Genomic DNA, 18,094 nt, shown 5'->3' on the forward strand with positions numbered 1-18,094 from the left:
GGCTGCCTTATCCTACACAAACAAAGCCCAGGCACGAATTACCTTATAAAACATTCGGTCACCAAATCGCAGCATCTCGGCAAAGGCGTTAAGCCAGCAGTGCAGGAATGAGAAGAAGACCAGGAACATTATCAATACACCTGCGGGAGTAGACAGCAGGGGGATATATTAAAGATCATTTTACTCATGAAATCAACTTGTTGCTTGGGCTGGAAGAAGAAATCTCTGCTTTCATCTTTACACTTGAGTCCAAAAATGGTGATGTAGCACAACAGCATTTCCATTGGCAAAGGTCAGAACATCTTTTGGGAGATAGACCATGAGAATACTGTAAACAGAAAGCAACCTCTCCCACAACCTAGCATCATCCCTCCACACGGTTTCTTGCAACTCGCCCAGGTGGTATTGTGGAGACCTAGAGATCCAATAGGTTGTAGAGCTGAGATCTGAATCAAGACCCCAGTTCAGCCTCTATCCACTGAGATACACCTCTGGCTGCTATTAAATTGGAACATTTCTTTAAACAAATGAAGATTTTATTCCCCCCCCCCCCCAACACAAAGAAATGTAAGCTGAGATCTGACTCAAGACCCCAGTTGCAACATTTCTTTAAACAAATGTAGATTTTATTTTTCCCCCAAACACAAAGAGATGTACGCAAAATATGGCAGTGATGACAGGTCTACATGTAAGCATCTATAAAAGATTTTAAAATATCTATAAAGATTAAGGTGTGATTTCTAAGACAAAAGTGATATGAGTAATTACTTTGTCCCCAAAAGACCAAATAACTGGACAAGCCCAGAGGTATGACTAAGAGATGTGCCTTGTAAGTTACAACACAAGCAATTAGATCCTTTCCTCAGTCCTTTATTGAAAAGGTGCTATGGTGTCTCCTTTGTTGCTATGTAGGTCACTTTAAAGTGCACTGAAACAACTTGTATAAAATTTCGGGCAGTGTTCCATTGTTTTGGCAAAATAGGGTGATTTAGCTCCTTATTCCATTCATCTTTGAAGCTCGGCATATTGTATTTGTTAACTGACATCCAATACTTCTACACAAATATTCTAGGTTTCATTCTCCTCATTGATTCAACGAGTCTCCAAGAGAAAGGAGGATCCTGAAACACTTAGTGCTGCTGGACCATATTTTGATACCCACAGCTGTTGCAGTTGTCAATATGGCCATTTAATGGAGGCTGAAAGGTCATATCTAGACCTCAGCTTCGAAAACAACAAGAACTTGTTGTCCTGGTCTATTAATTGGTCCGAGGAAAGACTCCCTCTCTGTCCAAACCTTCCCTTAAAAAGACTGCTTCCCACTTTGCAAATCTACAATCGCCCATTCCCAACGCAGTTCTCATAAACATTTCGATGGAACGTGGGTAAATGCTGGAGTGACACTTACCTGGAAGGATGGAGTTAAAGATGCAAAGAACCAGCCTTCGAGAGTTGAAGGGTTCCCGACTATAATTCCGATATGTAGGGATGCAGAGTCGCCTGAAGATGTAGTAAGTGTAGAAGAGTGAGCCAAGCACCTGGACAGAGGGAACACATGAAGCTGAGTCAGACCCTTGTCCTATCCAGGCTGAAATTGTCTACTTTGCCTGGCAGCAGCTCTCCCACCAGAGGTCTTTACAGTACCGATTCATTGATCCTTTTGAATGGAGGCTCGGGGCTTGAACCTGGGACCACTTTAAAACTTAGCAGATGCTCTCCCACTGAGCCATGACCCCTTACTTATGCTGTTTTCACTGATCACTGAAATTACTCAAAAGCTTATGTTACAATTTATCTGTTAGCCTTTAAGGTGTGTGTCCCCCCACAAAAAACCTAAGACATGTTTACAGGAAAGCTAAATCCTTTTATAGGAAGGCGCACACCCTCCATTTCCTTTGCTGGGTGAGCTGCCTCTTCTCATGATCTGAAACCAGGGCCTATTCTGCACACAATAGGTAATGCACTTTCAATGCACTTTAGAAGTAGATTTTCCTGTTCCTCACAGGAAAATCCAGCTGCCAAAGCACATTGAAATTGCATTATCCTATGTGTGCGGAATGGGCCAAGGTACTGTGGAGAAGCAACAAGACAGCTGAGGAAAATTCCCTGGCTGCAGGAATTCCAACAAACAAGTTCAATGCAGCATATGGAGAGCAATAACTGGGACAGCATTCAAAAGATCGAAGTCTGCAAACAAAAACACCATCATCAGACTGGTTCCTATTCTTCTTTCTCACAAAGTCAAGTAACTGCCATCTTTTCCCTAGACAGCTGACAAAGATTAGGCTGCTTTCCACACTGGGGCCAGGGGGAAAAAAGGAACTGAGAGGGAACAAAGCAGGCTCACGGCGGTTCACAACACAATAAAACATCGACCATAAAACCATTTAAAACATCTTAACATCATCACAGTAGAACAATAAGCCTCCCAAAACCTAATAAAGTCAAGATGGCAGTAAAAATCCCTTTGAAAGACATTGTGGGTCACTGGAAGAGCCTCTGCTTTGAATGCAGAAGGACCCAGGTTCAATCCCTGGCATTTCCAGTTTAAAGGACCAGACGTTAGGTGATGTGACAAACCTTTGCCTAACACCCTGGAGAGGTGCTCCCAAACTGATTAAACAATACTTAGACAGCTCAATAGTCTGATTTGTATAAGACTGCATCATGTGTGTTCAAGAAGGTTTACCTATTATTTAACAAGTTGCCTTAGTTTTTTACTGTTGAGAAATCCCTGAAACATTCTTCAGGATTTGTGAAACCCAAGAAGTGACGTGATAGTGCAGAGTATGGCTGTGAAGCATAGCTGTGTACACACCACCTGGGACCCCCTCCCCTCCCCTTCCCACGCACCTCCCAGAGCCATGAAGAAACCCCAGGATTTCATGAAATCCTGGTTGAGAAAGCTTGCCTTAGAGACTAATAAATCTATTGTGGCATAAGCTTGTGAAGGGAAAATTACACACCCAAGAATGGAGCTCGTGTGAATTAAACACACACCCCAGAATCATGCAAATCAATTTAGCAAGAACATGGCACTTCTGCTGGGGTCCAATCTGAAACCAGGCCTATAATTAGCCACACACCTTGGAAGGGTATGAACTGTCTCTAGGTGACCAAGCATGGAAGTGTTAAGAAAACTGGTTCTTCAATCTCTTTAACACCAAGAATGAAGCTAAGAGGGCTAATAAACATTTCTCTGTACTAATAACTCATGGACCTGTTGAAAATTTACCTTACAAAGCTAAAAAAAGGACCAAGAGAAAATAAGCATGTGCAAAGCCAGGAATGAATGTTAGCAGCAGACAATCTGTGAATGAATGCCATGTACACAAAGGGTTAAAACAGTAACACAACTTTGAATGGTAATAATTTGTTTCAAGTCATCTTCAGATTGGCAACTGCAGATCTGAAAAGGATCCAGCTGCATCCTATGGCAACTTTCATTTTGTAATTAAGCTCTTTATAGAAATCTAAGAAAAATTCAGAATGAACATATTAACCAGAGTCCAGTTCTATATAAACACCCTGGGTGAACGATATTCGGTATTTTAACACTTTGTTCACAAATCATTCATTGAACAGATGGTGTATTGCTGCATTTAGTACAGGGTCTTCCATCCTTCCGAGGTCGGTAATATGAGTACCCAGCTTGCTGGGGGGTAAAACGGTAATGACTGGGGAAGGCACTGGCAAACCACCCCGTATTGAGTCTGCCATGAAAACGCTGGAGGGCGTCACCCCAAGGGTCAGACATGACCCGGTGCTTGCACAGGGGATACCTTTACCTTTTAGTACTGGGAATGCATGTGAATTTAAGTCCTTTTTCCTTTGTTCAGAATCAGAATTAGTGAGCTGAAAGAGACCACAAAGGGCCACCCAGTCCAGCTCCCACCTTTTCTCAGGGATTTAAAAATCCTGACAGAGGCTCATCCAGTCTTCTTAAAATTTCCAACAGAGGAGACTCCGCCACCCTGCGAGGCAGCATATTCCGTCTACGAACAGTGCACACTGTCAGAACACGCTTTCTAATATTTGTCAAACCTCCTTTCCTATAATTTGAACTCACTGCTCTTAGTCCTAGTCTCTAAAGCTGCAATACACAACATGTCTTCTGCATGTCTACCTTCTTCAACACTCGCTCCCAGTGGAAGAAGGCTTGGCTCTCTGATTGAACCGGGGGGGGGGGGGGGGATACTAGTAAGGATGAGTTTAGTTCGCCATCTGTCTATTTATTTATTGTTGTAAGGGGTGTTTTTTATGGGGTTTTACTGTATTTTTAAGAGCCTCTTGTGGCGCAAAGTGGTAAGGCAGCAGACATGCAGTCTGAAAGCTCTGCCCATGAGGCTGGGAGTTCAATCCCAGCAGCCGGCTCAAGGTTGACTCAGCCTTTCCATCCTTCTGAGGTCGGTAAAATGAGTACCCAGCTTTACCCAGGGGTAAACGGTAATGACTGGGGAAGGCACTGGCAAACCACCCCGTATTGAGTCTGCCTTGAAAACGCTGGAGGGCCTCACCCCAAGGGTCAGACATGACCCGGTGCTTGCACAGGGGATACCTTTACCTTTACTGTATTTTTACCATTTTTATCGTGTAAACCACCGTGAGACCAATGGAAGAACGGCGGTATAAAAATAAAAAAATATATATAAATAAAAAGAAACAAACAAACATGTCTACCTTTTATGCAGTTACATGGTTAAACACAGCTATCATATCACAACCTGCCCTCTTCTTCTCCAAGCTACACATACAACCTCTCCTTGTAAGGCATGGATTCCAGCCTCTCGACCATCCTAGTCGCCCTTCTCTGAACACCCTTTCCAACATCTCAATATCCTTTTCAAACTGCGGCACTCAGAACTGGACACAATATTCCAAGTGAGGTCTAACCAGTGTGGAGGAGAGTGGTATTAAAACTTCCCTTGCTCTAGCTTCTATGCTCCATGCAATGCAGCCTAATATCACATTAGCCTTCTTAGATTAGATTTATTGGACAAATTGTCCGCCACTCCCAACGAACAGGCCTGTGGCGAGTTATAAAACAATTCCAATACATAAAAACCCAGTAAAATCCCATTAAAGCCCCTTTAAAAAACACGAGCAACCCAACCAATATGGCTGTAAAGATAAAACCTCATCCTATAGCAGTACACCTGCCAAAAGGGGCATCCATAATGCATTTGCTGGCCGCCACCAATGATGTACAAAATGGTGGCGAGTGTCTTCCGTGGGGGAGGGCATCCAATCTATACCCTGCGCTGGCCTCAGCCATAGACCTGGCAGAAGAGCTCCTACAGGCCCTGCAGAACGCGGAAAGCTGCCATATGGCGCTGTTGGTATACAACAACACAATTCCGTAGAGGAACATTGAAGAATAGCATAGAGAGAGGCAGGATTTTCCACCCAACTCCCCCAAGAGCACTAACCTGTGCAAACTTAGCAGCTACATAGCTCCATCTTCTTGTGGGGTTCCTGTAAGAAAGACAACCTGGCATTATGTTAGGTTAAATGTTGTCGAGTCACTTCCAATTTATGGCAACCTTATGAATTATGCATCAATTCACTGGTGTTCTCACTGGGAGGGTTCTCGGTTAGGGAGACTAGCTATTAGGATGAACCCTTCCTGCCTCAACCATAGGCCTGGGGAACGGCTGTCTTGCAAGCTCTGCGGAGCAACTTTAGGTCCTGTAGGGCTGATATTGTTTGGCAGAATATTCCATCAGGCCAGGTTTCTGAAGCTGGGCCCATTTTCTGGGACTATAGACCTGAATGGAGACCAAGTCCAGCATTAGATATAGGATAACCAGGCATTCAGAGGATAAGTGTGCTTCATATGAGTGAACACTACGGCCTGGATTGTAGCCTTTCTGCAGCACTGGCTGTATACCACCAAATGCATCTGTTAAATGAATGAAAAATATTTGGCCCTTAGGAAGAGGGAATTAAGTATCTGCATGCAAGAGAATTCCGCCTGACTTTACCTGGGATACTCATCTCTGTAGATCAGGGTGGGAGCAAAGAGGAAATACACATATTGAGAAAATCGAGGAAGCTGAACTGAGTCTGAAAAGGCAATAAGAGGAAAGTCACTTAGTACCAAATGAAAAATCTATTAATTAATTAATCTTTTGCTATGCATAGGGTGCATCATGATCAGAAGGATCCAAAGTGGCCAGTGAGGCAACGAAATCCTGAGCCATCCCAGCTAGGTAATATGGGCATGAAAGTTAAAATCACCCATCCCTGCAATAAACAATCAATCTGGGTGTATCCCAAGACCTTGAAGTCCTCCATCATGTCAGAGAGAGTGCCCTTTGGGAAATTAGGTCATTGGAATCTAAATTAAAAAAGCGACAAGCAGTGTTAACAACAGACACAATTTTGAGTGGATAGATTTGGAAATTCATGTCACCACATGGTTAATTAATTTAATTAATTAATTTTATATCCCGCTGCTCTCAAAGACTAGCGGCGGTGTACAATAAAAAATCATACTACAAAAATCTCTGGAATTGTCCATTTTCCTGGGATGACTGCATTAATTAAAGCCTGGAGGTTAGCCATTAATGTCCCCAAAATTTCTGAATTTTGACAACCACACAGCAACATAGTTTCCACAGTTCTGATCTTACACATTGTTTAAAATAAATACAGTGAGATCCTCAGCAGACTTACAGCCTTCTAAACACTGTTGAAGTCCATGCATTTAGAAGGGTAGAGTTACTGAGGATGACACTGTAAGACAAGTCCATGGAAAACCTCTTCCCCTCAAGCCACACCTCATTCAAGAACTAAAAGTCACAGCACTTCCCACAGCCAGGACAGCTAACTACTAGAGACTTATCCAGCTCCTGAATCCAGGATTTTCATATATCCAGCCCCACCAAGACACTAGATAAGATTCTGGGTGTTCAAGCAATTCTATAACCTTTCTTGCAAAACAGAGGCTATAAAATAGAGAAGAACTTTGAATCTGTTCTGTGCTGTAGATTCTGACCCCAGGGCAGTGTGGGGAATATTTAGACCTTTATATGCCACTTTTCTTCCCTAGTGGGCAAACAAAGCAGCTCTACGATATCTTTCTCTGCTCCATCCCCCCCTCCCAGCAACTACCCTCTGAAGAAAGGTAGGCTGAGAGTGTGACTCACCCAAGGTTAACCAGCAAGCTTCCATGACACAGCGGGGATTCGAATTCGAGTCTCCCAGATCCTAGTCCCATACTGCTAACTATAGCACATTCTGACCTACAGCATTCCAGCAGGACAAAGTTACTCACTTGTCTTTTGCGGGCTAGAGGACAGTATCCGGGGGACGTTCTCTCTGATGAAAGAATAAGCTTTCATGATCAGACGGACCTGCAGAGAACAATTGAAGAGATGGGCAAGTTCTACCATGTGTAGCATATTGCAATTAGCTTTCGCCGTTTCCAAAGTCAACAAAATATTTCTTCCACTAATGCCATTAATTCATTTTAGTAGCCATGAAACTGATCTAATAATTTCTATTTTGCGCATTGCAGTTCGGCATTCTATTTTATTTAGCAATAGTGCTCAAGTCACTTGACAGACAGTTTCAAAGTAATTAGTCACATGTACACAGACAATAGGCCCTTTTCGAAATATGTGTCACCACTCGATTGTGAATGGAAGAGGAAACAAGGCAACCTGGGAACAGAACAATGCCCAGAGGGCATCCACAGATGCTTGTGTGTCTGGTGGAACATGCATGGAAATTGCAGGAAGCATCTCTGGCAGAAAAAGGTATGCTTCTCCCCTCAGGATAGCCTCATGTTGCCAGAAGGGAACCACACTGCACTGGCCTCCAAGGACCTTGGGCTGCCACCATCTGCTGCTCTCCTTGAAAGAACTAGAAACAACCAGCTAAAGCAGGGGTAGTCAACCTGTGGTCCTCCAGATGTCCATGGACTACAATTCCCATGAGCCCTTGCCAGCGTTTCTGGCAGGGGCTCATGGGAATTGTAGTCCATGGACATCTGGAGGACCACAGGTTGACTACCCCTGAGCTAAAGCTCATGTCAAGCTGGTTGTGAATATTCTCCAGCGTGCGGTGTTTCCCATGACAGAAATAAAGGCCAGGTCTCAAGAATTCTGGCAAACTTGTTTCAGGACCTGCCCATTTTTAAGACCCACTTTCTGAACCTTCAAAGAAAACAAAAATCCCTGAAGCTGACTGTGGGCTAACACAAAATCACCACTGATAGAAGAAGAGTTTTAACAGCAGAGGACTTTCTATCCTTCCTTTTCCCTAAAGCAGGCCCAAGTAGACCAGTGAAATACCACTTCTGGAAGAGAGCCCCCCACTCCCCGAACACCACGAGTTAGAAATATGCTGTGGGAGTTGAGGGGGGAAAAAACCCAAATTGTCCTTCAGTTTGTTATCAGTGGTGATTTTCTGCTGGATCTGTTTCAGGCAGGTTTAAAGGCTCAGACTATGTACGGAGTGTGTTGGCTTATCTAAAGTCAATTAAGAAGCAGCCTGCAAATTAAGAAATTTCCTGGGAGCGGAAGGTAATCCACACTATGTTCCACCTACAAAAGTTCTCCCAAGAATGAATATACACTTGTTGGCTTATTTCCTAACCCCTGGGCTAAAGAATGCTAATCATTGATATACCGAAACGTACCTGCTCAAGTATGACCATTAACCGGGAAGCTGGTGGAAGATCGTAAGTCACGGTGACATAGGTTGGTCCTAATCCAAGTCCAATCTGGAAGAGCATGAAGAGCATCCCGTAAAAGAGGGAGTGGACTGTCTTGTGTGAGGAATTATGATAGCCCTGGGCCCACTGGCAAAAGAGGCCATAAGGTACAACCAGTATGGACGAGATCATGCACAGCCAGGTAGGAGCAACAATAGAGAACTTGCCAAAAGAGTAGACGAAGAGATCAAAGTCAAGCACCAACCTGAAAGTAATTTTAGGGGAGAAAAAATGCATTAAATGATGCTCGTGCACTTCCTGATACTAAGTGTTTCCAGGCTAAGGATAGCCAGCGGATTCTGTGGCAGAAAAGGAAACTTAGAATAATAGAGTTGGAAGGGACCTCATGGGTCACCTAGTCCAACCCCCTGCACTATGCAGGACATCCCAATCGCTCATCTACTGTAACCTGCCACCCCCTTGAGCCTTCACAGAATCAGCCTCTCCGTTAGATGGCTACCCAGCCTCTGTTTAAAAATTTCCAAAGATGGAGAACCCACCACCTCCCGAGGAAGCCTGTTCCACTGAGAAACCACTCTAACCACTCTAAATTTGACTTCAGGTAGAAATCAAGGCTGAATCAGTAACGGTGAAATCTGTGCGGATATGGCTGTTTCACAAATTCACAGTTTGCATGCATTGGAGACTGAGGAACAGCTCCAATTCTCTGTTCCAAGGACATGCTACTGGCGAATTTGGATTTTCTACTGTATAACATGTGGACATTCCGAGGCTCGTGCTAGGACTCAGACAGTTTGAGTCCAGTGGTCTCTTTAAGGCCAACAAAGGTTAATTCTGGGCATCAACTTTGTGAAACTGGAAACTGAGGTGATAAAACATTTTACTGTGTGTGTGGCTTGGCTTTGCTTTGGGACCTGCATATCTAAGCACAGTCAGTATACTTCTGATACAGTCTCTTGTTCCACATTTGCGTTGTTAACTGGCTGTGGTAGTACTTTAAGAGAGTTCGGTGTAAAGACACAACCACTTCTAGAATTGTTGATTTTGAGACAGGAAAACACTGCTGGTCAGAACCACCAGTCTATTTGCCAGAGTCTCCTCTGACGGCAGCACTGCCAAAGGGTACAGAGGCACACTATTGATTTTATTAAGTCCTGGACAAACAGAGGCCTGGTGGCAGAAACAAGACACATGAGGGCCTTGAAAAGCAAGATGTTCTGCATGCAGGATATCTAGTGACTGTAATCACTTCTACTGCACTGCACACAATTCCCCAGTCCTGTTGGCACTTCTCCTGCAGGGAAAAGGAAGATTGGATTTATCATTAGGGGACCTGATAGCTCTCTTTAAGTACTTTAAGTAGAGAGCCAGTTTGGTGTAGTGGTTAGGAGTGCGGACTTCTAATCTGGCATGCCAGGTTCGATTCTGCACTCCCCCACATGCAGCCAGTTGGGTGACCTTGGGCTCATCATGGCACTGATAAAGCTGTTCTGACCGGGCAGTGATATCAGGGCTCTCTCAGCCTCACCCACCCCACAGGGTGTCTGTTGTGGGGAGAGGAATGGGAAGGCGACTGTAAGATGCTTTGAGCCTCCTTCGGGTAGGGAAAAGCGGCATATAAGAACCAACTCTTCTTCTTCTTCTACTTGAAAGGTTGTCACTTGGAGCAGTGGTCCCCAACCTGCGGGCTGCGGCCCGGTGCCGGGCCGCGAAGGCCATGGCGCCGGGCCGCGGCTCCCTCTTCCCGCCCCCCCCGCAGTAAAAAACTTCCCCGGCCGCAAGCTTGCGGCCCGGGAAGCTTCTTACTGCGGCAGGGCGGGGAGAGGGAATTGGGGTCGGGGCGCGGCCGATGTGCGGGCGTGGCTCGTGGGGCGTGGCCTGATGCGGGGGCGTGGCCCGCGGGCACGGCCAATGCGTGGGCGTGGTCCGTGCGGGCCGCGCCCCAATGCCCTGCCGGTCCCCAACCTCAGAAAGGTTGGGGACCACTGACTTGGAGGAGGGCAGGATGCTGTTTCCGTTGGCTGCAGAGTTAAAGACGCGCAGTAATGGGTTTAAACTACAAGTACAAAGATATAGGCTAGATATCAGGAGAAAATTTTTCACAGTCTGAGTAGTTCAGCAGTGGAATAGGCTGCCTAAGGAGGTGGTGAACTCACTGGCAGTCTTCAAGCAAAGGTTGGATACACACTTTTCGTGGATGCTTTAGGATGCTTTGGGCTGATCCTGCGTTGAGCAGGGGGTTGGACTAGATGGCCTCTATGGACCCTTCCAACTCTGATTCTATGATTTTTAAAAGGCCCTCTCATTGGGGGATGGAGGCATCTGATCTGTAGAACGATGCCTTCTTTCTGTTCCGTAGAACCATCCTTACTGGAGAAGGAAATTGTGCCTCGTTGGGAGACATCACAAAGTGGACAAGAGGATTTGATAGATTCCTGGAGGAGAAGCCTAACGTTGGCTATTGGCCATGGTGACTAATGGGAACCTCCGTGTTCTGAGGCAGACAGCCACTGAATCCCAGTTCCAGGATCAAGGGAAGGCCTTCCTTTCTAAGCCCTCCTGCTGGCCCTCCAAAGCAACTGGTTGGCCAATATGTAAGGCTGGATTAGACAGTGTATAGATCTGATCCAACAGTGTTCTCATGTTGCTAAAGAGGAAACAAAGAGCAGGAGTAGTAGAACAGTGATTTGCAAAATGTGTTTCCAGAGACAGAGTCACACAGCAAGACAGTCCAATATCCCTTTTCTCCACCTCTGGAGGAGGGTACCCAGCATTCAATGGCATTTTTAGCTGCTGGACAATTCCCTCTGACCAGCGTTAATAGGTACTGTAAGTAGTTGCAGCAATACTTCAAGCACCTACTGGCTGATGCCTGTGAAAAGCTGCACCCATTATATCAGCCATTTCACCAAACCTCTCTCTTAATACCTATTTTTGTCTCCTCATATCATACTGTTCACTAGACAGCAGATAGGAACTGCCCCGATCCTGCTTCTGTGTGTGTATATTTTTCTTTTATTAGACGGGGCAAGAGATCACACTGACGTTTGTATGTGGAAATGACCCTTTCCCTCCCCCTGTAGACAGATAGTATTTCCTTACCTTCCTTCATCAATGAAGTCTACCACAAAGGTACTAACAATGAAGAGGATGAGGAAGGCAATAAACATGTGGTAGATGGTTCGGATGTGGTCCACTTCAAACAGCTCACTGTTGAAGAAGTTTAAGGGAAGAAGACGCACATTAGGACATTCAGGGTGGGATACAACATTGGGGAGGGGATATGGCTCAGTGGAAGAGTATCTACTTGGCATGCAGAAGGTCCCAGGTTAAGTTCCAGGCATCTCATGGTCCCTATCTGGTGGAATGAGCTCTCGGAGGAGCTGTGGGTCCTCGGAGAGCTTTCTGCCTTCCGGAAGCCCTGCAAAACAGAGCTCTTCTGCCAGGTTTATGGTCGAGGCCAGTGCTAGAGCAGGTAGGTTGGGTCCCCTTTTTCTATTGGTGCCTGAACACCTTGGCGCAAAACATCTTGGTTCCCCACCATATCACCTTCGTAAGGATTTGTCTTAATGTAAGACTACAGTTGCCATCTATGGAAGTTTCTAATGTTGTATTTAGAAATTGGGGTTTTAATGGTTTTTTAAAGGAATTTTATTGTATTATACTATATAGATTGTTGTGTAACCCACCGTGAGCCGGTTCCCGAGAGCAGTGGGCTCTAAATCCAATAAATAAACTATAAGGAGCTGCATTTGCTACACTCTCAGTATGTTGATAATAACTAGTTGGACAGGGTCTCCCACTGAAGCAAGTGCAGTTCCAGTAATATTGTTATCTTTCACCGTAAGGAAGCGTGCCTAGCCTCGACCAGGGCCAGGGCCTTTTCGGTCCTGGCCCCTACCTGGTGGAATGAGCTCCCGGGTGATCTGCGGGCCCTGCGGGATTTGTCAGCTTTCCGCAGGGCCTGTAAAACGGAGCTCTTCCACCAGGTCTATGGTTGAAGCTGGGGTCAGCGAATCAGGGGTCACAGCAGGGCAAGCAGCTTGGCTGGGAGTGGGTGCCATCCTCACAACGGTGTTGCAGGGTAGATCGAGATAGAGCGTTTGTCTGTCTGGAGCAGTGGAAAAGAGCGAGATCGGCATGGTGGGACAAGAGGCAGAACTGAACTGAGAAACCCGGGGGGGGGGGAATAATTTATATACAGTCATGAACAATGGATTTTAAACACCAGTAGTCAGTTTTGGTTTAATTTCTGTGAAAGAACACTTGCATAATTTTATGGTTGGGGGTCACCACAACATGAGGAACTGTATTAAAGGGTCACGGCATTAGGAAGGCTGAGAACCACTGTTCTAAGCCTTCTGAGTCAATGCTCTTAGGATGTGGCCCTGAGACACGATATATATAAATATCTCAAAAGCAGAAGGGAAACAAACATTTCATTATCAATACAGGAAGCTACAAGCCAAGCAAGCAAACCTGTTAGAAGCAAATACACAGCAGGTATATCAGCCTCATTCAACCACGTGTTTCTTGTTAGCTTCACTTAAGTTTTATTCCAATAATTTATAAGAATTTCTGTGGTCTCTTGGTTTTAATCTGAATTTTGTATTTCATATGGTCTTTTGTGTACTTGTTTTGTACTGCTAAAGTTCCGCATTGTCATGGCCTGTGGCCATACACAATGAATTCAACTACTACTACTACAGTACCAAGGAAAGACAGAATACTTGTCAACTACAAACCTCAAAAACGGGGAGCATACAGAAAAAAGATCTCATTAAGAAAGGCTGAAAATAGAGACAACCATTGCCATAGTAAAGGAAGGCAAGTGCCTACCTGCAGGCTAGGTAAAATCTACTAAGGGATTTTACCTGCTTCCCACCCTGCAGGACCACAGCCAAAGTTACGGCAAGCATGACAAATGTTTGTCCACATCTTCAGGTGTAAGAAAAATAAAAAGAAACATCAGAGACACATAGATAAGAGATTCCAGCTTGGTGTAGTGGTTAAGAGTGAAGGCTTCTCATCTGGAGAGCCAGGTTTGATTCCCCACTTCTCCTCCACATGCAGCCAAGCTGGGTGACCTTGGGCTTGTCACAGTCCTGATAGTGCTGTTCTCACAGAGCAGTAACGTCTGGGTTTTCTCAGCCCCACCTCCCTCACAGGGCGTCTGTTGTGGGGAGAGGAAGGAAAGCGATTCAACTTTGAGACTCCTTCGGGCAGTGTAAAGCAGAGTATAAAACCCAACTCTTCTTCTTGTTCTTCTATTTCTTTTTACATTGTGCACGTAAAAGCACTAAGCCCCTTGCTGCTAGCTGGCGCTAACTGCATCAGAGAGTTTAACTACTTGTGAAAGAGTTGGGTTGGTCAGCAAAATATACTACGGACTAGCACTCTGGAGAATGGTTGCTTGTGTTGGATCTACCACCTGGAGGCACGGTGACCAATTGATTAGAGCAGGGGTAATCAAACTGCGGCCCTCCAGATGTCCATGGACTACAATTCCCAGGAGCCCCTGCCAGCGAATGCTGGCAGGGGCTCCTGGGAATTGTAGTCCATGGACATCTGGAGGGCCGCAGTTTGACTACCCCTGGATTAGAGTATCTAAACAGTACTGATGGTATAGAAAGGAACTAAATCCATTGTTCAGAGAACTCACATGTGAACCGGCCTCATCACACCCTTATTCTACCAAGGTCAAGCGGATCTTTTAAAACAAGAGATGCCGGGGATTGAACCGGAGACCATCTAGACAGAAAAGCAGATGCCCTGCCACGTGGGAGAGTAGTCATTGCACACCCTCTAGCGCTGTAGGCCACAAGAATGGGTCGTGTTTTAGTGCATCCATCTCAGGGACCACGAGGGTAGTCTTTCAGGTCTACGAAGATACTCACTCCAAGATCGATCTCCTAAGAACAAAGACTTTCCCATGTTCCGGAGGTGCCCTCAAGCCTCTGCAGAAGGAAAAGCAGACAGTCAGGGCTCATTTGGAAGGAAGCGAAAGGGAACCAACTCTGCCAAGGTTCAGCCACGATCTGACATACTTGGTCTTGGAGTGGTCTTTCTCGGAGCACGCAGCTGCGGATGGCGACGACTCCAGCATCACCGACTTGGAGACCAAGCCATCTACAAGTTCTGTAAAATGACTGTCAATCCCCTTCATGAAAGCGGGCTTCAGATGCTGGGAAAATGGGGGGAGGGATGGGAGAGGGAGAGAGAACACAACAAATGACTTATGCTCACACCTGGAAGCCTTAGCTAAAATGCCACGTTACCTTACGTCAGGGGTAGTCAACCTGTGGTCCTCCAGATGTCCATGGACTACAATTCCCATGAGCCCCTGCCAGCATTTGCTGGCATGAGGCTCATGGGAACTGTAGTCCATGGACATCTGGAGGACCACAGGTTGACTACCCCTGGCTTACGTCTCTCATACACATACACATATTAAACCGCTTTATACTGAATCAGACCACTGGTCCATCAAGGTCAATATTGTCTACTTAGACCAGGGGTAGTCCAGATGTCCATGAACTACAATTCCCAAGAGCCCCTGCCAGAGAACATCATAATCTGAGGCATCTTGGGTTGTGTGCATTAAACTGTTCTTACTATACTGTTTTTAGTTGCAATCTACCTTGGGTCGCAGTGAGAAATCCCACAGGAAGCAAAGTAGACAAAATGCTGTGGCATAAACTCTCCGACCCTACCGAACCCATTGGGCTCTAGTTTGCAAAAGCTTATGTGTTAATTTTAAAGGCCTTGTGAGACCTCTTTGTTATTTTGGCTGCTGCTGCAGCCTCTGAAATTTCGCTAGATGTCTTAAGCCTCCCTGTTGCCCAGCATGGACTGGAAGAACTGTCCTAGGACACATGTCGTGCTCTCTCCTACAGCTGCCTCTTGAGAGGAAACATGAATAGCGCTGGATAAGCTGCTGTTCCAGGATGCTTCTCCAACTGTCTGTCCCACTGAAGAATCCTCAAAAGCGTCGAAGAAAGCCCATGAGTCTCCAGAATCTACCATTTAGGGGTAGTCAACCCTGTGGTCCTCCAGATGTTTATGGACTACTAATGCTGGCAGGGGCTCATGGGAATTGTAGTCCATGGACATCTGGAGGGCCACAGTTTGACTACCCCTGACTTAGACTGTAAGTGGCTCTCCAGGGTCTCAGGCAAAGGCCCTTCACATCACGAATCTTTCTAACTGGAGTCTGGCAGGAGAGCTCCACTTTACAAGCCCTGTGAAACTGTGCTGACATGGCTACAATATGCTCCAGGAGCTCATTCTACCAGTCAGGTGGGTCCTGGGCGAAAAATGCCCAGGCCCCGGCCGAAGCCAAACGTACCTCCTTGGGGCCAGGGACCACCAACTGGTTGGCATTCATAGGACGACGCATTCTCCCTTCTAATCTTTGTGAGGCAGCGGATGAGAGTTTTATCTAGGACTCTCTAGGACCACATCTTTGTTGGTCTTAAAGGTGCCACTGGACTCTGGTTTTATTGTGCTACTTCAGACCAACACGGCTACTCATCTGAATCTATCTCTTTGGTTAAGTTATTAGCATGCCCGAATTGCGATTTTAATCTTGGTTCGTATATGTTTCTAATGTACTTTATTTTATATCAAGGCAGAAAAAAACAGGAGGAATTATCACCACTCCAAAACAAAAACTGTGAAGGTTAATATTTAACTTTCTTCCCCTTTTTTTGCTTTTGTTTTGATTGCTTCCAGCTGTGCGGAAAGCAAACAGACCAGACCGGAACTTCATGTTCTCCAGCTCCCCTATTCGCTTGTTATTATGACCGTAAAACATAGTTTTCTGAAGTCAGCAAGGATGTCAGATTAGTCACTCCGGCTTGTTACACAAATAAATGCAAAACCCGTGCCAGCACCACAAGAATAAAAAAAAAAAAAAGTGGGGGGAAGAATCAGACCTAGGGAAAGAGAGAACAGGCACAAAACTTTCTTCTGATCGGAACGTCCAAGTTCTGAATGAATAATGGAGTCATGTGCTTGTGGTAGCAACAACTGAGTTACTCCACTGGACTTGGCAGGAGGTGCTGCAAGGCCCGCTTTTGATATTGTGAAACGTTTCCACGTGCTGAAGAACATGCGCCATAACGGGGACTCAGTGTACTTTAGAGCTTATTCCTTGTCCGTAGGGCTGAATCAGAGGTGCAACTTTTATTCGCTTTGGAGTTTCTCAAAGTTACTCCCTTTAGGGAACCCTTTCTACACAGACCCACCTGCCATGAAACCTCTGTGCAGTGTCCAAGAGTCTGGAGCACCTTCTAAGGTGCACCGTGAGTTCACCTGCCTTGACATAACATTATAATCTGAGGCATCTTGGGTTGTGTGTGCATTAAACTGTTCTTACTATATTGTTTTTGGTTGCAATCTAACTTGAGTCACAGTGAGAAATCCCACAGGAAGCAAAGTAGACAAAATGTTGGGGCATAAACTCTCCGACCCTACTGTCCCACTGGGCTCTCGTTCATGAAAGCTTGCGCTGTCGTAAGCGTGTTAATTTTAAAAGGCCTTGTGAGACCTCTTTGTTATTTTGGCTGCTGCTGCAGCCTCTGAAATTTGGCTAGATGTCTTAAGCCTCCCTGTTGCCCAGCATGGACTGGAAGAACTGTCCTAGGACACATGTCGTGCTCTCTCCTACAGCTGCCTCTTGAGAGGAAACATGAATAGTGCTGGATAAGCTGCTGTTCCAGGATGCTTCTCCAATTGTCTGTCCCACCGAAGAATCCTCAAAAGCTTCGAAGAAAGCCCATGAGTCTCAAGAATCTACCATTTAGGGGTAAGTCAACCTGTGGTCCTCCAGATGTTTATGGACTACAATTCCCATGAGCCCCTGTCAGCAAACGCTGGCAGGGGCTCATGGGAATTGTAGTCCATAAACATCTGGAGGACCACAGGTTGACTATCCCTGGACTAGCAGAAATCAATTTCCTGAAAACTGTTCTAGGAATAGTTTAGCTACAGGGCTGCTTTTTCGAGTATGCAAGCCCAGAATGACTGTTATACTGCCATACGGCATTCAGGGCTATTAGAAAACAGCAGCCATGGTGTTTTATCCAGAGTTACTAACACGTCAGCTACAGCCTGGCGTGTTGCTGTCTTTTGCCAGCAATGTACTCTGCAGATGAAGGTTTTCATGGCATTGAAATTGTTATCAGTTTTGTCTGATATAGCAGTTAGTAAAAAAAAAAAAAAAAAAAAGTGACAGCCTTAGTTTGGAGGCTAGATTTTCCCAGAATTATAACTCATCTCCAGATAGAATCATAAAATCAAAGAGTTGTAAGAGTCCTTCAGGGTCATCTAGTCCAACCCTCTGCACAATGCAGGAAGTCACAACTACCTACCCGTACACAGTGACCCCAAATTCATGCCCAAGTGATC

The 18,094-nt window shown here is 45.5% G+C and overlaps 1 protein-coding gene across 5 annotated transcripts in view; it reads right to left on the reverse strand.

Moving 5' to 3' along the window:
- SOAT1 (sterol O-acyltransferase 1) overlaps positions 1-18,094 on the reverse strand; it is a 61,778-nt gene that overhangs the window by 7,369 nt on the left and 36,315 nt on the right. For all 5 annotated transcript variants that reach the window (XM_077332464.1, XM_077332466.1, XM_077332462.1 and 2 more), the window contains exons 5-13: positions 14,731-14,867; positions 14,581-14,640; positions 11,786-11,893; positions 8,648-8,927; positions 7,280-7,358; positions 5,985-6,066; positions 5,430-5,475; positions 1,409-1,538; positions 43-140 (exon numbers count right to left, since the gene is read on the reverse strand). In XM_077332464.1, coding sequence (XP_077188579.1) covers positions 43-140; positions 1,409-1,538; positions 5,430-5,475; positions 5,985-6,066; positions 7,280-7,358; positions 8,648-8,927; positions 11,786-11,893; positions 14,581-14,640; positions 14,731-14,867 — 1,020 coding nt within the window. The remainder of the gene's footprint in view (positions 1-42; positions 141-1,408; positions 1,539-5,429; positions 5,476-5,984; positions 6,067-7,279; positions 7,359-8,647; positions 8,928-11,785; positions 11,894-14,580; positions 14,641-14,730; positions 14,868-18,094) is intronic.

Source organism: Paroedura picta, chromosome 4 (genome assembly GCF_049243985.1).
Source record: "Paroedura picta isolate Pp20150507F chromosome 4, Ppicta_v3.0, whole genome shotgun sequence".
In the NCBI taxonomy this organism is placed as follows: Eukaryota; Metazoa; Chordata; class Lepidosauria; order Squamata; family Gekkonidae; genus Paroedura; species Paroedura picta.